The sequence below is a fragment of the Alosa sapidissima genome, chromosome 18 (assembly GCF_018492685.1).
Source record: "Alosa sapidissima isolate fAloSap1 chromosome 18, fAloSap1.pri, whole genome shotgun sequence".
NCBI classification, from domain to species: Eukaryota; Metazoa; Chordata; class Actinopteri; order Clupeiformes; family Clupeidae; genus Alosa; species Alosa sapidissima.
This window is the reverse complement of record NC_055974.1, coordinates 16,973,169-16,999,005: the sequence shown is the minus strand read 5'-3', so window position 1 is coordinate 16,999,005 and position 25,837 is coordinate 16,973,169. Positions and strand designations below refer to the sequence as shown.

The following is a 25,837-nucleotide window of genomic DNA, read 5'->3' as shown; positions in this document are numbered from 1 at the left end:
ATGTTAATTCACTGTTGAAAGCACATGCCAGCACAGGTAATGATGGGCAAAGCAAGCCTTTGTGAGAGTCTGAGACCCATGCTGCAACCCATGCCTACCAAGCAATTCAGCACCCTGGACAACTGCAACATCTGAGGGGTGTTCCCACCATCTGGACCAGGCCTTCTGTATGCCTCTCACTCTCATTTTCTGCTGTGTTAAAGTGAGGTCACACAATATGCTGAAGCATCATGTCGTCAACTTTGGTTGACATTTAAAAAAGCTCTCATGTTTGCCACATCTCTTCACGCCGCTCATGGCCCTTAAACCCACCACCAGCATGGCAGTCGAACGCTCTAACCACTGAGCTAAATGCCCAGGTTTCCAACTCAGCGGTTAGAAGCGTTCTTAAGGTTAGGGGTATGAGGATTTACATACTCAACTAGCATGCTAGCTCAGTCTGCCTCCATTACACACACATGCCCACTGTACCATATTGTACAAACTCATCCCTGGCACATTCTCTTCCCACTGACAGAAAAGTAACCTGCATTTTCAATATATTAAAACAACAAAATAAATGGAAATATCAATTTTAAGATTTTACTTCAAAACAAAACAGATATAGATAACAGATAGTGCCATACAACATTACTTGAGTTTCTTTTATAATTTGAACACAGTAGTTGTATTCAACATGTAGGTATACTATAGTTGTATACTGTAATTACAATATATCAAATTGCCATTGTTTGTTATTAAGGAAAGAAAACAAAGACAATGTGAGATAAGACAGATTCAGATTTAGAGACAAAAGCAAAATGACAATGCCATAGAATCACATACTATATACTCTGTTCTCTGTAGTCAACCAGAAACAAAAACATAATTTCTGAGACAGAGATCTGCAATAAATATAGCTACTTCTGAGAAATGCTGCACACACCAAAGTGCTGAGTTTGCCACTGACAAACTGTCAGTTTTGTTTTCATTGATTGTTTGACCAACAGACCCATTTTGACAAGTACATGTGACCACACTAATCGTTGACATTGTCCCTCTTCTCCTCTCTATGGCTCTGTCTGTGGAACTGTTACTGTTGAAAGTCGTGTTACTTTTGGGTTAATGTATTTGAGGCAAGTTATCCAATCAATCAACCAACCTTGATGGGACAATAGAGCTGCAAAATGGGGAATAACTTTGCAACTGTGCCACTAAAGCACTGTTGACACCAGCGCCGACCTGAGTGTGCCGGTCACTTGCCGCGCACATCAGCGCTGAAGTTTTTTATGGAGCGGCGGCCACAAAATAGAACTGAATCGTAATTCACACGTCGGTGGTGGCAGCAGAGTGCTGGTGTGCGGAGTTCTATTGAGAACAATGGAATAATTAATAAAATGTCGAACGCAAAGTGATTTGCTCTCGGGGCCCCCTCTGGTTGAGAAACTCAGTAAACAAACTAAATATGAGTCGGTTTGGGGGGTTGACTGCGTGTTGTGTTGGTTGTGATCCTCGAATAAAGTCAGTTCATTGTAGCCTGGCGAGAAGTTTTACTGTGTCCCTCATGAAGGAACATACACGAGCGAACATACACTCCAAATAGCAAGGCTAAAATATAATTAAGAGTTCCGTTGTTCCAATGCAGGAAAAGGATTGTTGAAGCTGTCTTTTTACCATTGCTGGATTATGGAGATGTTATTTATAAGAATGCTACCCTTACTTCTCTCAAAGCACTTGATACTGTCTATCATTCGGCTATCAGATTTGTAACTGGCTCTATCTATAACACTCATCACTGTACCCTGTATAATACAATTGGTTGGCCGTCTTTATCAGAAAGACGTTCCAGACACTGGCTGCTGTACATATACAAAGCCATCATGAGTAAACTCCCACCCTACATCTCTTCACTGCTACTCTGGCAGTCACATGTCCACCATACCCACTCTTCTAACCATCTCCAGCTCAGAGTTCCCAACGTTCACTCTGAACTTGGTAAGACAGCCTTTAGCTTTGATGTCCCTAGAACCTGGAACTCAGCCCAACAGTCCCTTGGTCTGAGCTCGCTCATCTCTTATGGCCAGTTTAAAGCTTTAATTTCAAATCTCCCCAGCCCAGTCTGTAATTGTTTTACTTGACCTCTTAATTACGCTTTTACCTCATTGCCATTTATTGGACAAATTGTTATATTTGTATTTTAAATATCTATTTACTAATTATTTTATTGTGTGTTTTATTGATATTTTATGAATTCACCTACAATGATTTGTTAGTGGCCTACACTGGCCTTATATTTTGATTACTATGTATCTCGGCTACATTGGAAAAGAGGACTGCCCTCAACTGTATTTCCGAGCATGAAATAAAGGTTGAATGAATGAATGAATGAGATGTATAAGAGGTACCGTACCATGTCCATGTATATGTACAGATGATAGCATCAGAGGCTAACAATGTCTGTCTCATGATATATAATTGTGAGTGGGTCTGGAAAGTTTTCATTAACTTAAGACTTCCAGGGGCGTAACCAGCAGTGAAATGTTTCTGAAGCGCAGCTATTAAATATTTTGTTATGTTGTTTACTGAATTCCAAAGAAAATACATGTAAATACATATCTGTTTATCGTATCTGTTGCCACCAGTGCAGCCATTGGTTGTGTTGAATTTTATCTGTCATTATATAAAGCCAGCCCCTACTGGATAAGTGATTGTGATTGGTGCCTGAGTTTTTGGAATATTGAAAATGGATGTCAATGGCCTCCTTGTCAGACTAACCTGCAAAGCAAATTAAAATATGTTAAGAGGTTTGTCTGGGTTCTCCCAGGCTACAGTGTAAGTGAAGTGGACATACTGTAGACAACATTGACAAAGTCGGATCCTAAGCTTACCTACTATGACTGGTTGAGCTTTAGTGAACACACAATGATAGCAATAACAATTTGGATATCATTATTTTCCCACATGTGACCAATCTCAGCAGATGTGCTGTTGATGTGGGAAGCAATTTATTCCCTTCTTCTGCAGGCATCTACATACAACAACCACCAAAATTAACTTTTTCTTCCTTAAAGTAGAGATCTGAACTGCTACTTTCATCTTCAAGTGAAACATCAATGTGTGTGCAAAGTTACAAGTACAAGACACAATGCCAGTATAACCAAGAGTTTAGTTATTATCACACCACACCACAGTAGCCATAATTCAAGGAATTACTACAGCAACATTCATCTGGCTGATGTTTTTATCCAAGGGGACTTAAAATGACTTCAAGAGCCATTCTCTCCTGTGCAACTCAGTATTAAGTGCCATGCTCAAGGGCACAACAGTGGCAGCAGGGAATTGAACCCACAACTTGTATGATCACTGCATGCAGTTAGCCCAGCTCCTTAGCCATTACGTTATCATGACGCTTCACCAGGAAGCCATAATTCTAAAAACAACAAACTGCAATTCATCATTTGCCCAAGTGCCCAAGAGAGAGAGAGAAAGAGAGAGAGTTGTACTAGAAAATAACCAACAAAACCAATTGCATGCAGTCAAAGTGCATATGAATGTCTAAACCTATTTTTCAATTCTGCATAAAGCATTGCCATCAAGGCCAAAATGTATTGTGATTCCAATATTGTATCTTTCTTTTACAGCATTGCCAACCACTGTAGTCATATTTACAGCCCTAATTTAAATAACTGGCAAGGTGGAAAGTCTATCAACAATCAAAGTTATCATGCATGTACTGTACCTATGTGATATGTGTGAGCATTGAGCTGACTCAACAATGATTGCCGTTAAGATCTTTTCCATGGTGTCTCATTAGTAAATCAATTTCGCCTTGTTATAAAGAAATAGCTTCAGTTACCCTGGAAGCCAAATAAACTTAGCCCTACCTACAACATATGAGGTTGAGAAGTTCGCTCTGGGCCCAGTTTCCCGAAAGCATCTTAAGCCTAAGAGCGTCGTAAAGTCCCTCTTACGAACTTCTTAAGATTTGCCGACTGTTTCCCGAAACCATCGTAGCTTAAGAGCGTCGTGAAAACACTCGTAGATCTACGAGAGCTCCAGAGTCTTAAAGTGCTTCTCACTGAGGTCACCAACAGGACATACAGAGGAATTACAATTTAGAATAGCCCACATAATCCAACTTATACGTTCCCATTCTTTATTGTGTTTACCTGTGATGAATCAGATTTTAGCGTGCAAAATAGCCTACATTTAATGGTCATAATAATGTGATGAAAAGCGGACAAAAATGCAATCAAGTTATGAAACGAGACGTTGCCAGAATAGTTTGACATTATCTTTGCTAAGTGAATATTTTATTAGGCCTATGAGGTAAAAAACAGAAAAAGCAACATGTGGTTTATGCCTACTGCATCAAAATCTAAGCCTACACATTTCCTCTCTTTCTTACTCGACTTCTTTCTTATCTTCAAACGTGTTCTTAAGTGACACAGCGAAACATTATTGCATGTGCAACAATCTAATCTTAAAATAATTACAATTATTTATGTCTCTTTGTGGTATATAACCTACTTGGGATGGGAACGTAAATTGGATTAGGCCTATGTACCCTATGTATTCTAAGTTGTAATTCCTCTGTATGTCCTGTTGGTGACCTCAGTGAGAAGTACTGTTAAGACGCTCTTAGCCGGTAACGAGTAGGCCTACTCTGGAGCACTCGTAGAGTGTTTTCACGACGATCTTAAGCTACGATGGTTTCGGGAAACAGTCGGCAAATCTTAAGACGTTCGTAAGAGGGACTTTACGACGCTCTTAGGCTTAAGATGCTTTCGGGGAACTGGGCCCTGTTCGGGCCAATCAAATTGTCTAGGCGGGCTTTGTAGCTACGACAATGGAGAGATGATCAACAGCGCCTCATCCATCACATAATCTGAGCATGTTTAGGTTGATTTTGTTTGCAACAAAAACGCTGTCTAGAAGCTAGACAGACGGCTTCTAAGACCCCATTTACACGTAGTAAAAATGCATACCAGGTGGTTTGGCTTTCTGGTTTTTATCACTGAAAACGATTACTTCTGAAAACTCCAGCCAATGGATATATGGAAAAAAACTCCGGTTTCACTTTTACTTTTATCAGAGGAAAACAGTATTTTTGCATTTTGATTTGTTGTTTGCTTGTTTGTTTGAACTCTCTGACTGGCCACCTGCTTTCTCAAGGGGCTTGCGACACCCTTCCCCAGCTGTTTTTATCATCGGTGTGAATGGAATTTTTTTATTTTTTTTTAAACAAAGGATCGGAAATATCCGTTTTCTGAATTGCTTGCCCTGCTACGTAGGCCTAATTCGTGGTCTTGGTGTTATACAAGATATTGACAGTGCAATAACTTTAAAACAGGACCAGAAAACAATGTTTTGGTTCGGGTCTTGTTATTACAGCTCATGGTAATTGGTAAGCTATTTTGTTGCTCTGGTTGGTTAGGTCAATCCAATTGAGTACAGATGCATTTCCCTCCTATATCGTTTGAAAAACGCCCCATAATCACGGCCCAATGGAACAGTATCATACTCAAATTCTGAATAGAATTTAGTATGACAATCAGGGATGTAGTGGAGGCTAAACGCAAGCAAACACAGTTTATCTACCTCTGAAATTTCAGAAAGAGTTTATCCACCTATTATTAGTTTATTCACCTCTCAAAAGAGTTTATTCACCAATTGCAATTTTTAACATTCAAATATTGCACTGTATTATCCACATTTACAATATGTACGCTCATCAACACTCTAGGAACCATTTACATGTAATACCATTGATATTGTTATAAACATTGAACAATAACCTCTATCATCAAACATGTTCTGAATGTCTTTTTAAAAAATCCGATACCGCATGACACAGTCGACCTCACCGTGATCAGAGAATTCAGTTTACCCACCTCTTATTTTACCACTACATCCCTGATGACAACATCAGGCTACTGTAAGCTTTATTAGACGTAGGATTGACTAAAACTTGGCTGGCTCTTAGTCATGGCTCTTACTGATTTATATTATAGCAACCTGCCTTTGCACAGGCACAACACAAACAAGTACAGCCACATACAGTAGCAGTGTTTCTATTAGAAAAAAAAAACATAGGACATATCAGGGCCCTTCGTGTTTTATATTATAGCAACCTGCCTTTACACAGACACAACACAAGTATATAGGCCTACTCTTATGATCCTGTGAGGGTTCAAACCGGCAACCCTCCGGTTACAAGTTCGAAGCGCTAACCAGTAATCCACGGCTGCCCCCACACAGACAAGTACGGCCACATAGTAGCAGTGTTTGTATCAATGACATCCATGAAATAAATCATAACTCTTTCAGACATGTGACTTGTGGTTGAAACCGTTCTTTCTGTCGTATCAGAATTCTAAAATTAGCATTGGACAATAATTCAGTATATACATATATCAGTGCTTCACACAACTTTCGATTCAAATAATCACTTTGATCGTGACATTGTGTAAAACCCCTTGAAGCAACAGTATTTTTTTTATATAAAAGGGGTAATATTTCAATAACAGAAAGAAACCGTCATTATTTACATTCATTAATTCTTGCATTTGCATATTTTCTTTTCATCACTCAACAATATGGACAGACAACAAATCATATGAGTATGAGAGCCACAGTTGTCTATATGCTCAATGCCGAGAATGAAAGCTGGTGAAAGTCACAGGGATAGAAACTTCCAGATCAACCCCTCACCACATACACACACACAAACACAAACACAAAAACACACACATACATACACACACACACATATGATTGACTCACCTAGCAGAAGACAAAGCTCCATGCTGTGTGCCGTCGTGTTACTGAGAGACTGAGATGTTGAAGTGTGATGAGAGAGAGAGACTCGCAAAAGTCAAACCCCCAGAGAAAAAGAGATGAGAAGTGTGGTTAACAAAGTGAAAGAGTGGTGAGTATCAAAGAGAGAGAGAGAGAGAGTTTGTTTGTTTGTTTGTTTGTGTGTGTGTGTGTGTGTGTGTGTGTGTAAGTAACACACAACGATACATTTTGTACAATAATTTAATAATCCAACCAACTTCCCAAATTATTATCAGCCTCTAAAAGTTTGTGTATTTTAATCTTTAGAAGCGGTAGGCCTACAGAACAAGGAACTGAAACAGGAGAACAAATATATACCCATCCTCATATAGCTGGAGTGACAGAGGAAGCATGCGAGAGATGAGAGGTTTGGATTGCTTTGCACCAGAAGTCACAACCTTTATACTGGCATATGATCAAATCAGAAGCTCACAACAGCTGACATGTTAATATGTAATATTAGTGGATGAATTATTATTTTTCAGAACTACTTAGAGGAAGGTGCTTATCTTCTGTGATATTGGGGTGGAAAAGAGGATGGCCTGAACCTCTCATGTCTGATAGATACTTTGTTTTTCTACTTATATTCTACACCACTGGTATGACACCCAGATCCTCTAGAGGGGACGCATTTGTGAAGTACAGTACAGTAAAGCGATAATTAAAGGGACACCAGGCAAGCCTGATGCTTTTTCTCTACGAAACTCCCCCTCGCTCGGTCTGAAGCTCTTTTCCTTTTTTTTGCATCTTCTGTCAAGGGTTTTCGCTGCTTCTTCGCCAGCTCTGCCATTATACACACGTTTGCAACAATTTCTAGCGTTTCGTTAGCCTGCCTCTGTGCTGTGGATGCAGGATGTAAACTGATCCTGGTTCAGTCGGCGGGTACGATAAACTGAACTTGCAAGCGGGATATTGGCTGGTAGGATACACTGAACTTGCAAGCGGGATATTCTTCCTACAGGCAGTAGGGGCGGGCGAGCGAGTCTTCAATCGCCCTGTAATGAGTCATTTAACCATATACCGACTTACGAAGATGAGTAATTAACACGAAAACGTTGCCTGGTGTCCCTTTAACAATAAAATAAATGCATTCAACATGCATTTTGGTGTGGAGATCTTATGTATTATTATAATGCCTTTTGTGTCTGTGTCTATGTTTGATATTCTGTGCAGTCAGCTTCTGTGAATGAGGAAGCAGGGGAAACAGACCATTTGAAGGCTGCTATGATCTGCCTAAAACCACAAATAAAAAAAAAAGATGTTGCTGTGCAAACTTGATGTGTGAACGTCAAAAAGCACTCAGCACTGGCTGTCATCGCGAAATACCCCTTTTGGGCTTTGAGTGTTCCTTTTTTTCAGCTGCCTTGGTTTCAGACACAAACTATGAAAGAGTTGGAGATAACCAAAAACACTATATATAGCATCATAATCTAATTAAAATGATAATTTTGGTGTGTACAGTGTTCAGCACTTCCACTGCATTAGCAAACTCTCCGTTCATGTTGTCTACAAAGGAAATGTGCGCCCACCCTACACACAGCACACATCACGGCCTGGAGAGGAAAGCAGAGCAAAACCACAACCTCTCACCTCCTCTCATTGTGCACATTATAACCTTTAGCAATAGACAGTGATGGAGAACGGAAAGAGGATGGAGTGATAGAGAGATGGAAAGAAAGGGAAAATGAGAGAAAAGGAAACAGCCACTCAGACTCAGATAGAGAACAAGATGGGTCATTCCACGTCAATTCAACCAGAGCCCACGCACTTAGGTCTCAAAAAATTCTGAAGAAATTACCAGGTGTACCTATGTTACCCAGGAGACACACTGTAAAATTACTCTTATGTAAGATCAATACTTTCCAAGATACAGCCAGTTTTACAGGGGGAGGGGGGTGTCGATTTTGTTCGGGCTCTTTTTTTTGTCAAAGTTCACAAGCCCACAGCGCAAGAACTAAACCATGTAGGAGGCTCAAATTTTGCATGCTGGTACATAAATAGGAATAGTATGTAGCAAAATAGTCACGTTTGGTCTGGATAATCCTGCATGGTCATAGCTGTCCCTCAAAGTTGATACAAAATTTTATTGGAGTGTTTGGCTGGGCTCTGTTTAAGCCTTCAGAAGACATATTTGTACTCAACAACATAGGCTCTTGATTTATTTTCCTTACTGAGATAAGTAGAAACACTACTTTTTTCTTTATTCTCCATGATCTTTTCTTTTTAAAAACACCAATTTGACTTGTCTTATGCAAATCTTTCTTTTTCACTTTCCAAAATGCGCCATTGACATTAATATGTTTTGTATAGAGCTACCACAGGTTACTCTATACAACCACAGGTGGCAGTGTGGTGACTATATAAAACATAATGATGTCAATGGGGCAGTTTGCCCATGTTCAGGGTGGAAAATAAAAAAGAAAGATTTGCATAAGACAAGTCAAATTGGTGTTTTCAAAAAGAAGGGATCATGGAGAATAAGGAAAAACATATTTAAAAAATCTTTGTATATTCCCACAAGGTGTTTGGGTGCTCTGAAAATGATAACCAAAATGATTTTTCAGACTTGTGAGGTCTGCTGTTCAGACCCTGAAGGGATTTATTTTCTGTTCGTTGCTTTTTGTGAGAGTGTTTGTACTTATCTCAGTAAGGAAAATAAATCAAAAGCCTATGTTGAGTACAAATATGTCTTCTGAAGGCTTAAACAGAGCCCAGCCAAAAACTCCAATAAATTTTGTATCAACTTTGAGGGACAGCTATGACCATGCAGGATTATCCAGACCAAACGTGACTATTTTGCTACATACTATTCCTATGTATGTACCAGCATGCCTCCTACATGGTTTAGTTCTTGCGCTGTGGGCTTGTGAACTTTGACAAAAAAAAGAGGCTGGACAAAATCGACACCCCCCTCCCCCTGTAAAACTGGCTGTATCTTGGAAAGTATTGATCTTACATAAGAGTAATTTTACAGTGTGTCTCCTGGGTAACATAAGTACACCTGTTAATTTTTTCAGAATTTTTGGAGACCTAAGTGCGTGGGCCCTGGTTGAACTGACGTGGAATGACCCAGATGATAATATAGTATAAATTGCAAGACATTCAGGAAAACATGAGTCTGAGGTGGAGCAAATTATCTAGATAACAAAGTTAGTATAAATAATGCCTCACAAAAACAAAGCGTTAGCTGTCTTGTCTGTTGACAGTCTGTCATCTTTGATCTCCTACACTGGGTGATTGTGACCAACTAAGTAACCATGACGCTCCATGATGGTGTTCCTTTTCTCCTCGGTGTGGTAAAGGCCTGTGCAGATGGATGGTTCAATCCTACAGGATCCTTTCTGGCCCCCACCCACAATGGCAGGAGTACTAGGGGCCGGTTACCTGTACATGGACTAAGCCTTAGTCTAGGACTATAAGACAAATTCAATGAGGTTTTCTGTTAAAAAGGCTTTAGGCTTTTAGTCTTTAGCCATGTACAGGAAACCGACCCTGTATATAAGGGGATTTTTTCCCACACCACTTTCATGTTCTGTACTAATTCTATTCTTGTAGGGGTGAGGTACAGTTGTTGGCTCTTGAGTAATTTTGGTCTCCCACCAACATACATGCAGAAGTTTCCCACAGCAATTTCCCACAGCAATTTCTACAAAACATGATACTTAGAAGTGCCACTTTGGACAAGAGCCACAGCTGTTTTGCTTGTTGCTAATAAACTGTCATCTTTGGTTTCACACATGAGGTCTGTTTTCACAACTACGTGAACATAAGCATGGTTGACACGTTTCCTCCTCTCTCTTTTCCTCCTCAACCTCCTCTCTCTATGTATCTGTTCTCTTGCAAAAGCACACCAAGTTTCTTGGAAATAGACTAGTTGGCCTATAGCTCTGTTTTAGCTATAGTCTAACTGCTCTAACCGACCTCCAGTGAAAGCTAGGCTAACAGGGTCAGACTGGGTTATTGCACGCACAGAGAAGAGAGGGGTATGCATGCTCTCATATAACTCTGGAGTAGATGGCAAATAAGCTAATTTCCTAAAAAGTTAGCATGTTTCTTTTACGCAGTGGCCATGTTCAGTTCTTTTGAGTGTCCTGTGGCCCCTGATGAGACTGGAATCTGTGATGAAGAGAGGACTGATACTGCATATATATTGACCTAAGCAGCTAGATGAAGCTGCATCAGGAGTGATCATTGTGTTGTAGCCCTATGACAGCACTAAAGGGGAAGTGTACTCTGTCTCTTTAAGAAGAAGACAGCTAACAAGGTCAGCGGTTTGAGTCATTGAGGTCTGTGCCTGCTTTGCAAATGCTCACTATGGCATCTTTAGTTGTTGTGGTTCACTGGTGTCAAGGCTAGTTCACATACATGATAATAATGAACAAAGACAATGTGAGAGAAAAGAAATTTAGTTTGAGAGACAAAGCAAAATGGCAATGGCATAAAATAACATACTGTATCATAGTCTGTTCTTTTTAGTCAACCAGAAACAAAAACATAATTTCTGAGACAGAGACCTGAAATAAATATAGCTACTTCTGAGAAATGCTGCACACACCAAAGTGCTGAGTTTGCCACTGACAAACTGTCACTTTTGTTTTTGGTTTGGTTGTTTGACCAACAGGCCCATTTTGACAAGTAGGCCTACATGTGACCACACTCATCATTGACATTGTCCCTCTTCTCCTCTCTGTGGCTCTGTCTGTGGAACTGTTACTGTTGAAAGTCGTGTTACTTTTGGGTTAATGTATTTGAGGCAAGTTATTCAATCAATCAATTATTTTTTATTTGAGGTCATTGTGTGTGTGACGGTCGGCCCTGCGCCGCACATGAGAACTACGCATAGTTGCGTGGCAGCGCGGTGAACACGTCTCTCTCAACTGGCAAGTGCCCACACAAACATTTAAACTGAAACCACATAAGCACATTTTAACCCGCTTACTTTGATTTCATTACTTTCTTTTAGTGCACCGTTAACTTCTCAACATTTCATTATACCATATTTAGTTTGTTTGCTTCATTTATCAATAACATCATTCAAATCTCAAATCTACAATAACCACAACACACGTAGTTTAATTTACGCATCTTACCGCTTTATTTAACTTCATACATATGAGTTTACATACACGTTAGTTTGCAACACATATAGAATCTTTTGTTTGTTAATTACTCACTGCCCTTTGTTTGAGTTTCTTTAAGTTCCGCGGGTTGATCTGTGGGAGTCGGCGAGCTCTTCCGCACCCGGCATCCAGACGTCCAGACGTAAAGATGATGATTAAAAGTACTTAGGACACCTCCACCTGTGATGAAAACGTCATGGGGGGAAGAGGAACTTATGTTTAGTTTAACAATTAAGTTCTTTTCTGTTGAATATTATTTTTGATTATTTTGAGTTAAGAGTGTGTCCATGAGAGGACCAGGCGGGGTTGACACATGCTATGTCACCGATTTTGATGAAACTTGGACAGTTTGAAGGGTCCACCTAAAAACTCAAAAAGCCAAAATAGTACAAAATTTGAAACAACCCAGGGGGAGTTAGGCCCCCGTCCTTGTTTTAGGCCAAAAAAACAAAAAAAAAAGGCCCAAAATTGCATAAAATGTTGACATCCCTCCTGCTGTCAGATTTAAACACAGCAAAGTAACAATCCATGCCATCAAAGGTCCATCCAAGGTTAGTATAAAACTGGTGTGACGGGTGTCAGTCCAGGACTGCACATGTCCACTATGTCACATGCTTTTTGGCGAATACCCAAAAAATAGCAATATTCAGACCTGAATATCTCCGATGAGCAACCTCCTTTTTCAAAATTCTTTCTGCACATGATAGGGCCATCTGTGGACTTCATAAATCAAAAGAAAAATGCTCGGCCTTTTTATTATTTTTTCGTGGTAACCGCCTGAATAGTGTGATCCAGCCAGTGATTTCAAATACATATCTACTTCAATGATTGGTTGAAAATAATGCTTAGGTCATTTATGGTGGACAAATGGAGATATATTATCATCAATCATGTCTGCTGATCAAATCCAAGCTACATTTAATGTCCTGAGTGTAATATATTCCTTAAGGTAGCTCAAAATGATATCATCGGGTGACATACACCAGTATACCCGTAGGTCTAATTTTTGCAAATGTGATATCTTCAACATATCTCTGGGCTAAAAACAGTCACTTGGACTCAAATAATAACTTGTAAGATTTTGATAGTCAAAGGTCAAAGTTCAAGGTCACTGTGACCTTATGTACATCCCATTGTGGTGAATAAACCTCTAAAAATCCCTGACATAATTGCAAATGTGATACAAACATTCACACTGCCCCTTTCTGAAACCAATCCCTACCAACTCCCCTAAGTTACGGTGTGCACTCAGGTGGGAATCAACCTTACAGCTAAATCGAGTTCTCCATGTAAAAGGGAAAATGTTGGAGTTCTTTTATCACTTTTGGGTGCTATAGGCTAGTTGGAACTGCTCACCTCAATGAACTATGATAAGCTATGCTAACAGTGGGTGCTTCAGACTGAGGTACTGTACACACACAGATGAGAAGGGTATGTATCATCTTATCTAACTCTGGCAGAGACAATAATATTTCCCAAAATGTTGGCGCGTTCCTTTAACACTTGGTTAGGAGTGCAAGTGGCTAGGGAGAGAGTGTAGCTAGTTTCGGAAAGGGCCTTTCACTTACAGATAACAAATTATTTTGAATTTGATGGTCAAAGGTCATAGGTCAGGGCCATTGTGACCTCACATTCTTGTGAGGAATGCCTATAGGAAGTTTTTTTTTTTCTTTCAAATTCGACACACACAGTCACTTACACTCAAAGATGAACTGATTAGATTTGAGTGGTCAATGTTACTGTGACCTCTCAAAAAAACAACATGGGCCTACTGTATTTTTACAATATCCTGGAAACACCTTGAGGGAGTTATTTAAAATAAGGCCGAAGCACTAACCAGTAGGACACGGCTGCCCCCGTGGACAAGGACATGATGGTTACCCCGTGGACAAGGACATGATGATTACTATGGATGGGTATTGGGTGTTCGTATATAGCAAGTCAGTCAGTACTCTCCTGGGCTTTACTTGTTTTGTAGCCTACTGTACCTCGATGTCCATCCATCGTAAAAACATGTCTGTAGACCCAGCTTATTAGTACAAGTTGTTTTAAAGCAGAGACTCTGATATGGTATAACCACCTAGCTTCATGTTAGAGTCCCACAAGGAAATCTGTCTGAAACATTGAAAACTTGATAATGTACATTACTTGTGAATCTGTTTCCATTGCATGCCACATGACCTGTGGTTAAAGTGGGATTTGGCAGGTGGGGGAACCCTAAAATCCTGTGTCAGTGCAACGGGGGAAAATGACTCACCGTTGGACAACATATTGAGTATCGTGGTGTAGCAATACTTTTTGGACAAGAATTGATAGCTTTTCGGGTCACCTCTGTACACACGAAAATTAACTCCCCAATTATTTTAACAATATAATCGCGCTGTATCGTTTGGTATGAAAGAATATATTTATTATTAAATTATCCGAGGCGGCGGAACTGCGTTCCTCCCACTTTAATTCCTGCATATGACCGCTGTCTGCTGTGTTGGGCTAATGGAACAGTGCTAATGGAGTAATGCCAAGCTAGATTAACATTTTCCAATGTTAAAACCATTTATCACATGAAAAATAACAATGTTATTATCATGCGATAATAACAATAATAACAATACTCTGTGTTTCCAGGATATCATGTTCAAGTTGTAAAAATATTTTTAGTGAATAGTGAAATAGTTCACAAATTTAATCAGCCAAAAAACTTCTGTTAGACTTCTGTTTTGAGGACGGTCACTGAAAGGAGCTGTAACAAATATCGGAGGCTGCTGAAAAGGCAAGCCAATGGCTATGGCACTCACATGCTATTTGGGGTCATGTTGTAACCTGAATTGACTCTGAGACGCTGCTGCTGTGTTTCTGGAGTGGTAGTTGTTGGTGCCTACATCAAGGGCTTGCGTGTCGGCTGTGTATGTTGTTGATCAGATCATAAGTGTCCACAGTACTGAAGAGGAATGACTGGAGAATTTATGATATTGCTTGGTATGTTGGTATGTTGCTGATCGGATCATAAATGGCCATAGCAACAAACAGGAATGACTGAAGAATTTGTGACAATGGTTGGTAGTTGGTATCTAAATATTTGTTGGTATTTGTTGGTGTCTGCATCAAAGGCTTGCGGTTTGACTGGGTATGTTAATGATCAGATAATAAACCACCACAGCAATGAAGAGGATTGACTGAAGAATGTGTAGGTATTTGTGGGTGCCCACATCAAGGGCTTACAGTTGGTCTGGTTATGTTGCTGATTGGATCAGAAACTGTGGGAGCAAAGAAGAGGAATGACCAAAGACTTTGGTGGTACTTCTTGGTGCCCTCATTAAGGGTTGGTGTTTTGTTTGTTGTATAGTTGCTGATGGGATCATAAATGGCCACAGCAAAAAAGATGATTAACTGAAGAATTTGTTGGTATTTGTGGGTGCCCACATCAAGGGACTGCAGTTTGCTTGGCTGTGTTGCTGATCAGATCATAAACGGCCACAGCAAAAAAGACAAATTACCAAAAAATGTGTCGGTATTGGTTGGTAGACAACCTATCATGAGTGTGGAGGGAGCTGGGTCTGAGATGCCAGATACCACTGTTGAGCCTTCTGGAGGTCACCGATGAATGACGAAGACAAAAGTACAAGTGAATATTTGTACCAAATTTGAAAAAACATCTCTACAGGCATTTATGATATACAATTTTCTCAAGAATGCAAGGTCCTTGACCTGGACCTTTGACCACCAGATTCAAATATTTGTTATCTGTGAGTCAAAGTGAATATTTGTATCACATATGAAATTATGTCAGGGATTTTTTTAGATTTATCCACCACAAAGGGATATACATTGACCTTGACCTTTGACCTTTGGCTACCAAAAAGTTATTATTTGAATCCAAGTGACTGTTTCTAGCCCTGAGATATGTTGGAGATATCACATTCGCAAATATTGGACATACTGGTGTATGTCACCCAATGATGTCATTTTGAACTACCTTAAGGAATATATTGCACTTAGGACATTAAATCTAGCTTGGATTTGATCAGTAGACATGATTGATGATAATATATCTCCATTTGTCCACCATAAATGACCTAAACATTATGTTTCAACCAATCATTGAAATAGATATTTATTTGAAATCACTGGCTGGATCACACTATTTAGGCGGTTACGACAAAAATAATAAAAAGGCCGAGCATTTTTCTTTTGATTTATGAAGTCCACAGATGGCCCTTTCATGTGCAGAAAGAATTTTGAAAAAAGGAGGTTGCTCATCGGAGATATTCAGGTCTGAATATTGCTATTCTTTGGGTATTCGCCAAAAAGCATGTGACATAGTGGACATGTGCAGTCCTGGACTGACACCCGTCACACCTTACGCCTTGTAACTCCAGTTTTAAACTAACCTTGGATGGACCTTTGATGGCATGGATTGTTACTTTGCTGTGTTTAAATCTGACAGCAGGAGGGATGTCAACATTTTATGCAATTTTGGGCCTTTTTTTTAGTTTTTTTGGCCTAAAACAAGGACGGGGGCCTAACTCCCCCTGGGTTGTTTCAAATTTTGTACTATTTTGGCTTTTTGAGTTTTTAGGCGGACCCTTCAAACTGTCCAAGTTTCATCAAAATCAGTGACGTAGCATGTGTCACCCCCGCCTGGTCCACTCATGGACACACTCTTAAGAAATATTATTTACTTACTTAGTATTTATGTTGAACTGATCTTTGTCTTCGTCTGTGTCTTCAATGTGAATATTATTTATTGTCTGTATCCCTTTTGTGTTCTGTTGGTCTGATCAGCCAGCTTAAATGTTTCCCCCATGTCTCAGTATGTTAGGTTAGTTCTTTGTGTTCAGTTATGCTTATGTTGCTCTTTATTTCTTGATTTTGAGTTCTGTTTAGTTGACCTCATTTTGGCCAAGAACTCTTTAGTTAACTTATTTTTGTGTTGAGCATTTTTCTATGATTTTGCATTGTTGCTCAATATTTTTGTGTAAAATAAATATTATTTAAAACTTTATTCCTGCGCCCTTGCCTAACTGCCTAGGTCCCCCTTACAGTGTGCTTTTGCAATATCAAGGCTGATTTCAACCTTGATGGGACAATAGAGCTGCAAAATGGGGAATAACTTTGCAACTGTGCCACTAAAGCACTGTTGACACCAGCGCCGACCTGAGTGTGCCGGTCACTTGCCGCGCACATCAGCGCTTAAGTTTTTTATGGAGCGGCGGCCACAAAATAGAACTGAATCGTAATTCACACGTCGGTGGTGGCAGCAGAGTGCTGGTGTGCGGAGTTCTATTGAGAACAATGGAATAATTAATAAAATGTCGAACGCAAAGTGATTTGCTCTCTGGGTCCCCCTCTGGTTGAGAAACTCAGTAATAAACCGACTAAATATGTGTCTTTTGAAACAAAGGATGAATATAACTTCAATATACAACCCCAAATCAGAAAAAGGTGGGACGTTGTGTAAAATGCAAATAAAAACAGGATGTGATAATATACACTCTCAGGCTCAATCTCACACTTCAGAGTGACTTCCTCTCCAGTGAGTGAACACAGGAGTCTCTGGCTGCACACTCAGTGTAGCAGTAGGCAGGGCTATGGGGATAACGTACCTGAATGCTATTGTAGGAAGGATTGTGACACAATTGTGTACTTGTAACACAAAAATGTAACTTGTGAATGGGGACTTTTAATATAGGAATGTCAATTGTGAAAGAAGATTTTTATTTTGGAAGAGTGAGTTGTGGGATGTGGTGTGTTGTGTGGCTTGTGGTCCTCGAGTAAAGAACGGCAGAGGCTAACAATGTCTGTCTCATGATATATGTCACTGTAGCAATGGATCGATTCATAATTCAGCCCCTCTGAAAGGAAGACGTTTGTCTTCTGTGTGGAGGGGGTCAAACAGAGGTAGGAAGGCCTGAATCTTCCACATACATGCAACAAGTTTCTCATTATTGGTCTTTTTCCCTGTATGCAATTGCAACGTGGTGTGACTAACAAAATAATATCAGCCTTGGGGCTGTTGTGGTGTGTTGAGTTGATACAGATATCATCTTGGGCTTATACTTTTTTAGGTGGTTCTCACACAAGCCAGGTCTTTTCTCATGCAATCCAGTTCTCTTCTACATGAGAATAAGGAATAATAATTTCTGGAGTGCATGATGCCTTCTTATAGATGGCCACTCAGTCTCACACCCATGAGCCTTCAGCACAATATAGCATTAGTCACTTTACTACTAATGCATTCTCAAAGAGAGGAGTCTCCAAACCCTTAACTGGGACAAATGGTGTTCTCAGTAGTTAAGCAGGAGGAGGGTGGCAAAATACAGGATTTATCACATCTGAGTCTGACCATATTCCCTGTGCTCTACACTACATGCCTCTCCATCCTCTGTGACTTCTGGCAAGATCTCTTGTGGCGTAACCCCCAACAGGATGTGGTTTGATCTGTTCTCCCCTGAGCAAACCCACATTACCCAATAAAGGAGTCTAAAGACAAAACCTGTGCTTTTCTCTTTCTGTTTATGCTTCCTCGGTCTGAGGTTTCTTTTCTTCTTTTCAACCACATTGGGGTAAACCTCTGAGGTATATCAAACCTTAGCATCCTTAAAAATGATGGATTCTGTTATTACTATTAACATCATGATTTAATGGGGAAGCTTTATTGAAGTCAAGTGATAAAACAGCAAACAAGCAAAAGAAACTCGAGATCTCGCAAAACAAACTCAATAGGCCTATCTCGCAAAAGAAACTCGAGATCTCGCAAAAGAAACTCGAGATCTCGCAAAACAACCTCAAGATCTCACAAAAACAAACTCAAGATCTCACAAACCTAGTCGGTGTTTGTCCCCAGTACATACCTTTTCTCAGTTTTTTTTTTTTTTAAACCTGTTTTTTTTTTTTCATGTCACCTCCAGGGCTCCGTAGAAATAAGCCTTATATACAGTCTAGTTCCAAAATGTTACAGACATCTCCCTTTTTCTAGCTGTTGAAGTTGAAAGTAATTTCAGCATTCATCTACAGCAAAGATTCTAGAGCGCTACGCTCTAGAATCTTTGATCTACAGTACATCTACGTTTTTCATTGTTGCTAGGTTACGGGGACGCTGGCGAGACACGCCACTCCGTCTGGCATCATGTTTTTGTTTGTTTTTATGTAATGTTCGTAATTTTATGTAATGTTCCGTTTATTTTTTTGTCTAGTTAAATGTATTCTCTCTTTATTTACGTTATTTTTGGGTAGTTTTTGTGTTATTCTTAGTCCTTTATTTGCTGACAAGTCTGTTGATGCTGTGACGTTAAGTTAACTTAACGTTAAAGTCCATTGGGCTGAGGACCTAGCCATGGCTAACGTTGGAGTTGGCTTTTGTCCTGGGCCTCTGGTGTACTCCATTCGTGAACGGCGCTGCGCTTCGGAAAAGGATTTCTCCGCTGCTGCGACCACTGGATTGACCTGCGAGCTGCCATGCTCTGCTGCCTGGAGTCTGGATTGAGCAAGGGGGCAGGCAAATTCCCGGAAGTAGAAGAATCGACGTAGGCTGGAGGGACCACCTCTCTGCTAACTCCCATAGAAGTCCATTCATTCTAGGATTTTTTTGAAATACCATAACTTCATATAACATATATCCTGTGCCGATATTGAAGCTTCTGTGTAATCCACATAAACACTACAAAGGCAAAACAGACTCCACTACCTCGTCCGTAACGTTGGTTACCCGTAAGAAGAATGGTTAGCTTGTTCGGTAGCTTTGACGTAATCTCTCTATCGCGCCGTAGGGAGATAACCGTATTGTTTGGATAAGAAGTTCAGTCCACCTTACTGTCTATGACGCTAACTCATAAGCAAAACCTAGCATACACGACCGTATGTTAAGGTAAAGCATTACACAGAGGCAACCTAATAATAATAAAAAAGTAAACCTAATTTTTTAAAAAACGGCACTAATCATTACAGAGGTTTTCGATGGATTGACCGTAGGTCGGAAAAGTTGAAAGAAGATTAGCTTCAAGGCTATAACTTTTTTGTTTTGTTGACTGTTTTTGAAGATGATCATGTATGGTAGCTTCAACATTAACACGACTTGGTGAGGATGATATTAATAATAATACATAAATAAATGTTTAACTTTGATGACTTTGAAGGCGAAGGAAGTGTGAGAAGAATTTCTGTGTATCTATCATATGAGTTACAAGATTCAGTTCGATGGCTAACGTCACAAAGTTAAGTGTGAGTCTGCGCAGTACTGGGGGGACCAACTGAAAAATCGTTCTATTTGACTCAGTGCCCTCCCATTAAAAACGACGGAGTCTGTTCGTCCATTTCTTTTACTGTCTATGGGATTGAGTAGGCTAACGCAGAGACGGTTGATAAAGCGAGACGATTCACAGAAGGGTTCTTCCTGTTCCCCTATGACGTAGGGTTCACTAGTGCCACGCCTTTTTAGGAGACTAGCGAGAGATTCTTTACACTGTGGCCCTATGGAAGAAATCATTTTTTTCTCAGATTATTGTAGAAGCCTGTGCTGCTTTATCTTTGTATATTCAGGATCTTTGGCTAACGTTAACGTTAGAAGGAAGTTTGAAGAACTCTGACGACAGCGATCTCACTGAACAACAAACGGTCGCTGTCAATGTTCACCGAGTTGCTGATCTGTAGGATCACCTACGACTTCAGACTGTTCATTGCTTCCAGTGCTCTCCAGACTGCCAGGAAAACGTTAAATCCTCCGGGTTGGACACAGCTGTGCGCCTTCATCATCGCCCTTGGACTATTCAGCCGGTTAACTAGATGCAACCAACTGGACTAAGTTAACATGAGTTTTTTTTTTAAAATGTCTTAGTTATTTATTTTATTATTTGTTTTTGTTTGTTTGTTTGTTATCCGTCTTGAATGTTTCACATGTTGTATGTTTCACGTGTGACGGGTAGGCTACGCTGGCGATTACGCCGCTGCGTTAGGCATTTTTGTTACTTGTGCATAGAAAAAATGCTCTTCATGTTTGTCTGTAAGCACTTTGTGCTCAATGCTTGAAAAGTGCTATATAAATAAATATTATTATTATTATTATTATTATTACAGTAAGGGATCACTATGTTACAATAGCATGATGACCTATAGAGTCAAGCTGGGCCTATTACATTTTTGGCTTTCCAATATACAGTACAAAAATATAGTATGTTGAAAATGCTTAATAAAACATTAAAATGCTTTAAAAGAAAATGTCTAAACCAAAAGACAATGTGTTCAGATGTACACAATTTCTTTTGATATTTTACAAAATACAGCTCAAAATCAGAGAGGCACATGTCGGTTAATAATACTAGCAATATAAAATCACTGCATCTTCCCAAGACAGACAACCACTTAATGCCAGCAGATTAAACTATGTTCATGTGTGGCTCTTGATCATGACGTGAATCATTGGTGGATGTGTAAGGGTGTTAGAGAGTAGAATGTAGCATGATCAAATGTTTACTGTGTAATGGCCAATTGAAAAAAGATATTACCATAGACTGATGTGAGGACAACACAATCTCACATAATCGTCATCTTTATCAATAATTTCGAATGCAATTACTGCATTCAGAAGAAGAAAAACATAAATTAAGATGGCCTTACACATTTTGTCCATGACTATATCATTGTATACACAGTGTTTTGTCTTATTTTGAAATGTATGTGTGTTTTTGTGATGTACAGTATGTGAATTGCTGCTGTAACATTACACGTTCCCAATCTAACAATTTGGGTAAGTCCGAAAGATTTCCCAAACAAATTCTTCCAAATTAACTTCTAGAAACTTTCTTAACTTCACACATGTACAAGAAACTCCACAGATTGCTTGCCATTTCCCCTGTACTTTTGTGCAACCATCACAACCCATCTTTCCATCTGTTTTGAAAGCTTGGGGCACATTATTCCTTACTTGATGAACAGCCAGGCTTGACAGCAGAGTAAAGATGTTCCTGTGGTTGGTTCGCTAAAACAAAATGACATAGCAGCTTCAAGTTAGCAAAATAGTAAGGAAATTTAGTTCAAAACAAGCAAGCTAAATATAACAACTTGAAGGTACAGTATGTAAAAATATTCAGTAAAAGCAGAGCTGTCACTAAGACAAGGCTTGCTATGAAACAATGTGGTGTATGGGTCACTTGTGGGAACAACAGGCTTAAATAGTCCTTCATATCACTATATCATAATGAAGATACCAAAATGAGTTAACAGTGAAAACAGAGTCATAAATTCCTGCATACTGTTGCTTTAGAGGACAGAGATATGACTCACCTCTACTGCCCAATGGTTTCATCTTAATCGGTACATCAGCATATGTGACATCACTGGGGCCAGCTGAATCTTCATGTTAGAAAAGAAAACATGCAAGAATCCTTAGAATATAGTTTGCCAAGACCATTTTGCTGCTCTTATGAAGCATTTTGAACTCTTCAGAAATGCCTCAATAATGTTATATTGAATTATAATCAGGGGGCACTCAAGGCGTCAACTTTACCTTGTTTCTTGTGTTTCTTTGGTTTAGCATACGTCACATCACTGGACCTGTCCCCACCTCCATCTGAGACTGCAGAGACACCATGACCAGAGAGAGTTAGTCCTAGACTAACAATCCAGGGAGAGTTTCATTGATGTTTTCTTTCAGTCTACAACTAAGCTTAATATATATGAAACAGGAAAACGAGCCATGAGAAGTTTTTTTTTTTTTTTAGACACATGGGTCATTTAGAGCAAGAGTTTTGACAGAATTATGAGCCACAAGAGACCAGAACAAAGCTGTTGGAGACAGAGATGGCTCAGATACTCTTACCTGGACTCTTCACTGGCCTCAGGAGGGAGTACAGAGTGTTGGACATAGTTGCACGTCTCTTGGCTGGAATAAGTTTAAAAACAAACAGATACACCAGATGACTTACTCATACATATATACTTTGCATACAGCATACTAATCAGATGTCTTGAAGACGCATAAAATACAGTATACATTCTACATTACAGACCTTCTTTCTTTTTCTCGTCTGTATCCTTCAGCTCAATCTCGGCATAGACCACATCACCGGTTCCAGCCACAGCACCACCTAGCGGAAGATACAGACCACAAAAAAAATAGTTCTGTCCATATAATGATTTTGCAATACATTGCTCTAAATATACAGTTTATTTTATAAAATTGCTACTGGTTTCCGTGGGAGCCACTTTCAGTGTACAATGAAAACATATTATACCAGAAACTCTCCATGTATACTCAACATTGATCTGACTCTCAGTTTCCTGATTCAGGAAGAGATACTTAGCTTAAAATGAAACAACAAAGAAGAAGATCAGGTAAACATTATATGAATGGAATTTCTTACCAAAAACTCTGTTCTGTGAGGTTGTACTGTGACTGTTGCTTTGCTGTGGACCACTAGAGGGAGACAGAGATCCTCTCATCAAGAAAACAGTGGTGTGTATGACACACACACACACACACACATGATTCATCGATGACTCAAATAATATTTACTTACAGGTTTGGCGTCACTGAAACTGAACCTAAATATAAAAAAGAGAAAGTCTGCATATTAACATGCATGAGAAACACTGAAATTATGTTCATAAACTGTTGGAAACTTGTTCTCTTACCCTTTGCTTTCTTGGAGCGATACAGCAGGACCAGTAAAATGACCAGAGCAAAGGCAACAAGCAGTCCCATCACCACACCCACTGCTACCACCAACGTAGAAGACCCAGCATCTGAAATATTGAACTCAGTGATCACTCAGTGAAGGTACAAGGACATTATTGTTACTGACAATGAGATGGTCCTTAGAAAGTTCCACTGAATTGAATGGGCTGTCCCAGCATTACTTTGGATATCAGAAAAAAACAGTGAATCCTATTAACTCACACTAGAGCATGTTCAAAATAACAATAATTGTATATTCTAATATATATTCTAACCTGTAAACTTTATCTCAGCTGCATCACTATATTGAGTATAGAAGACTGGGTCTCCTCTCCCAGCTCTGCACCAGTACTGTCCTCCATCAGACACTTTAACAGAGCTGATACTGTAGGAGTTTCCATCAGTCTGGTTCAAAGGATCAGAGGTCTGTGTGTTTCTGTACCAGTAGAACACCAAATCAGAGGAAACACCCAACTCACATCTCAGAGTCACTGAGTCTTCTTTGAGGAGCTGATGGCCTGGAGTTAATGTGAGTTTGGGCTTTGAGTCTAAAGAGGATGAAACAGTGGCATGTTCAGCTAATGTAACATCTCAACGAAGGAAACACTCAACGGAGAAATATTCAAACATCATCTCAGTTCACTCACTTACTCATAGTACAATTGATCATTTTTAAATATACTGCAGTCAAATATCATCTCAGGTCACTCAGTCACTTACACACTCCAAGTCCAGGTTAAGTGCCCACCAGGAAGAAACAGTTATTGTCAAACACATCTCAATGCCGTTAGAAAGTGACACAGCACATATGCACACAGCCACACACACACACACACACACACACACACACACACACACACACACAGACACACACACACACACACACCTTTAACATCAATAGTTGTTCTCCTGCTTGGTTGTGATGATGTGGGTCTGTGTCTCCTCTCCCCCTGACACCAGTACTGGCCCTTATGAGACTCAGCAGCTCCTCTGATGGTGAAGGTGTTTCCCTCAGACACTGGGGTTCTGCTGGACTCCTTATACCACTTATATGTCCAGCCACTGAGAGACTCTATCACACACTTCAGAGTGACGTTCTCTCCAGTGAACACAGGACTCTGGGGCTCTACAGTCAGTGTAGCCAAAGGCAGCTCTGCAGAGGAACACATGGAGAGAATGAGGAGCAAAGGAGAATGAATGTGAACTGTCCTGTTTAGACTATTGGACACCTTCGTAACAATATAGTGGACATATCAATGCAATATTGTACTATAATATTTTAAACATGTATCAGTTCATGATTCAGACATGATACCTTTGTATATGCTTATCCTTTTTAGTTAGAGAGAACACATACATAAAAAAGTAGTTTTTTGTTTAAAACTTACCATTCACTGTAAATTGAACAGTGCTGCTGTAATATGTTGATTTCCTGCTTCTCTCTCTCACTCCATAGCACCAATACTCCCCCTGATCAGACACAGTGGCTCTGCTGATGATGTAGGTGTTTGTCTCAGAGGGTTTGATTGACCCGAGAATATTCCACTGATATGTCCAGCCACTTGAGGGCTGTATTCCACATGTCAGAGTGACTGTTTCTCCAGTGAACACAGGGCTGGGTTGTACTGTCAGAGTAGGCACTGGAAAAGCTGTGTTGTGACAAACAAATTGTAAACATGTTTATGAATAGAAGCTCTCAAGTAAATAGATATAATTATCATTTAAAATATAATTAGTGTAGTAGTATTCACCTCTTACACTGACAGAGACAGGAGTACTATGCTGGGAAGTTTTTGGTCTATTTTGTCTACTCCCTTCACATGTGTACTGGTACTGGCCAGCTTGGTCAGGGTGGGCAATGGTGATGGATTGTTTATTCTGATTGGGAATGTTATCGTTACCTCTGCGCCAGTAATACCAATACCAGTCTGTGTACTCTGCTATGTCACACCTCAGAGTGACCTCATCTCCAGGGTAGTATGGACCCTCAGGAGACTCTACAGTTACTGCAGCTGTGGGCAGAGCTGTGGAGGGCAATGTAATACACACACATTAGTTTACTGATTGACTTCTACTGTGTGGGTCAAGGACTATTGAATGTATAAAGAGCCATATGACAGAAAGATACATCTTATCATGGTCCTCAATGAATTATCTGTCTCTACTCAAATTCCTACTATTCAGAATAGCACAAAAAGATCAAATTAATCCTTCAACAACATTTCACTGT

At 39.8% G+C, this 25,837-nt stretch overlaps 1 protein-coding gene across 1 annotated transcript in view; it reads right to left on the bottom strand.

Annotated features, from left to right (window-relative positions):
* Positions 1–25,837, bottom strand: part of LOC121689382 (titin-like) — a 309,974-nt gene that overhangs the window by 84,627 nt on the left and 199,510 nt on the right. The window contains exons 46-48 of the mRNA XM_042069129.1: positions 25,359–25,631; positions 24,996–25,256; positions 24,494–24,760 (exon numbers count right to left, since the gene is read on the bottom strand). Of these exons, the coding sequence (XP_041925063.1) occupies positions 24,494–24,760; positions 24,996–25,256; positions 25,359–25,631 (801 nt within the window). The remainder of the gene's footprint in view (positions 1–24,493; positions 24,761–24,995; positions 25,257–25,358; positions 25,632–25,837) is intronic.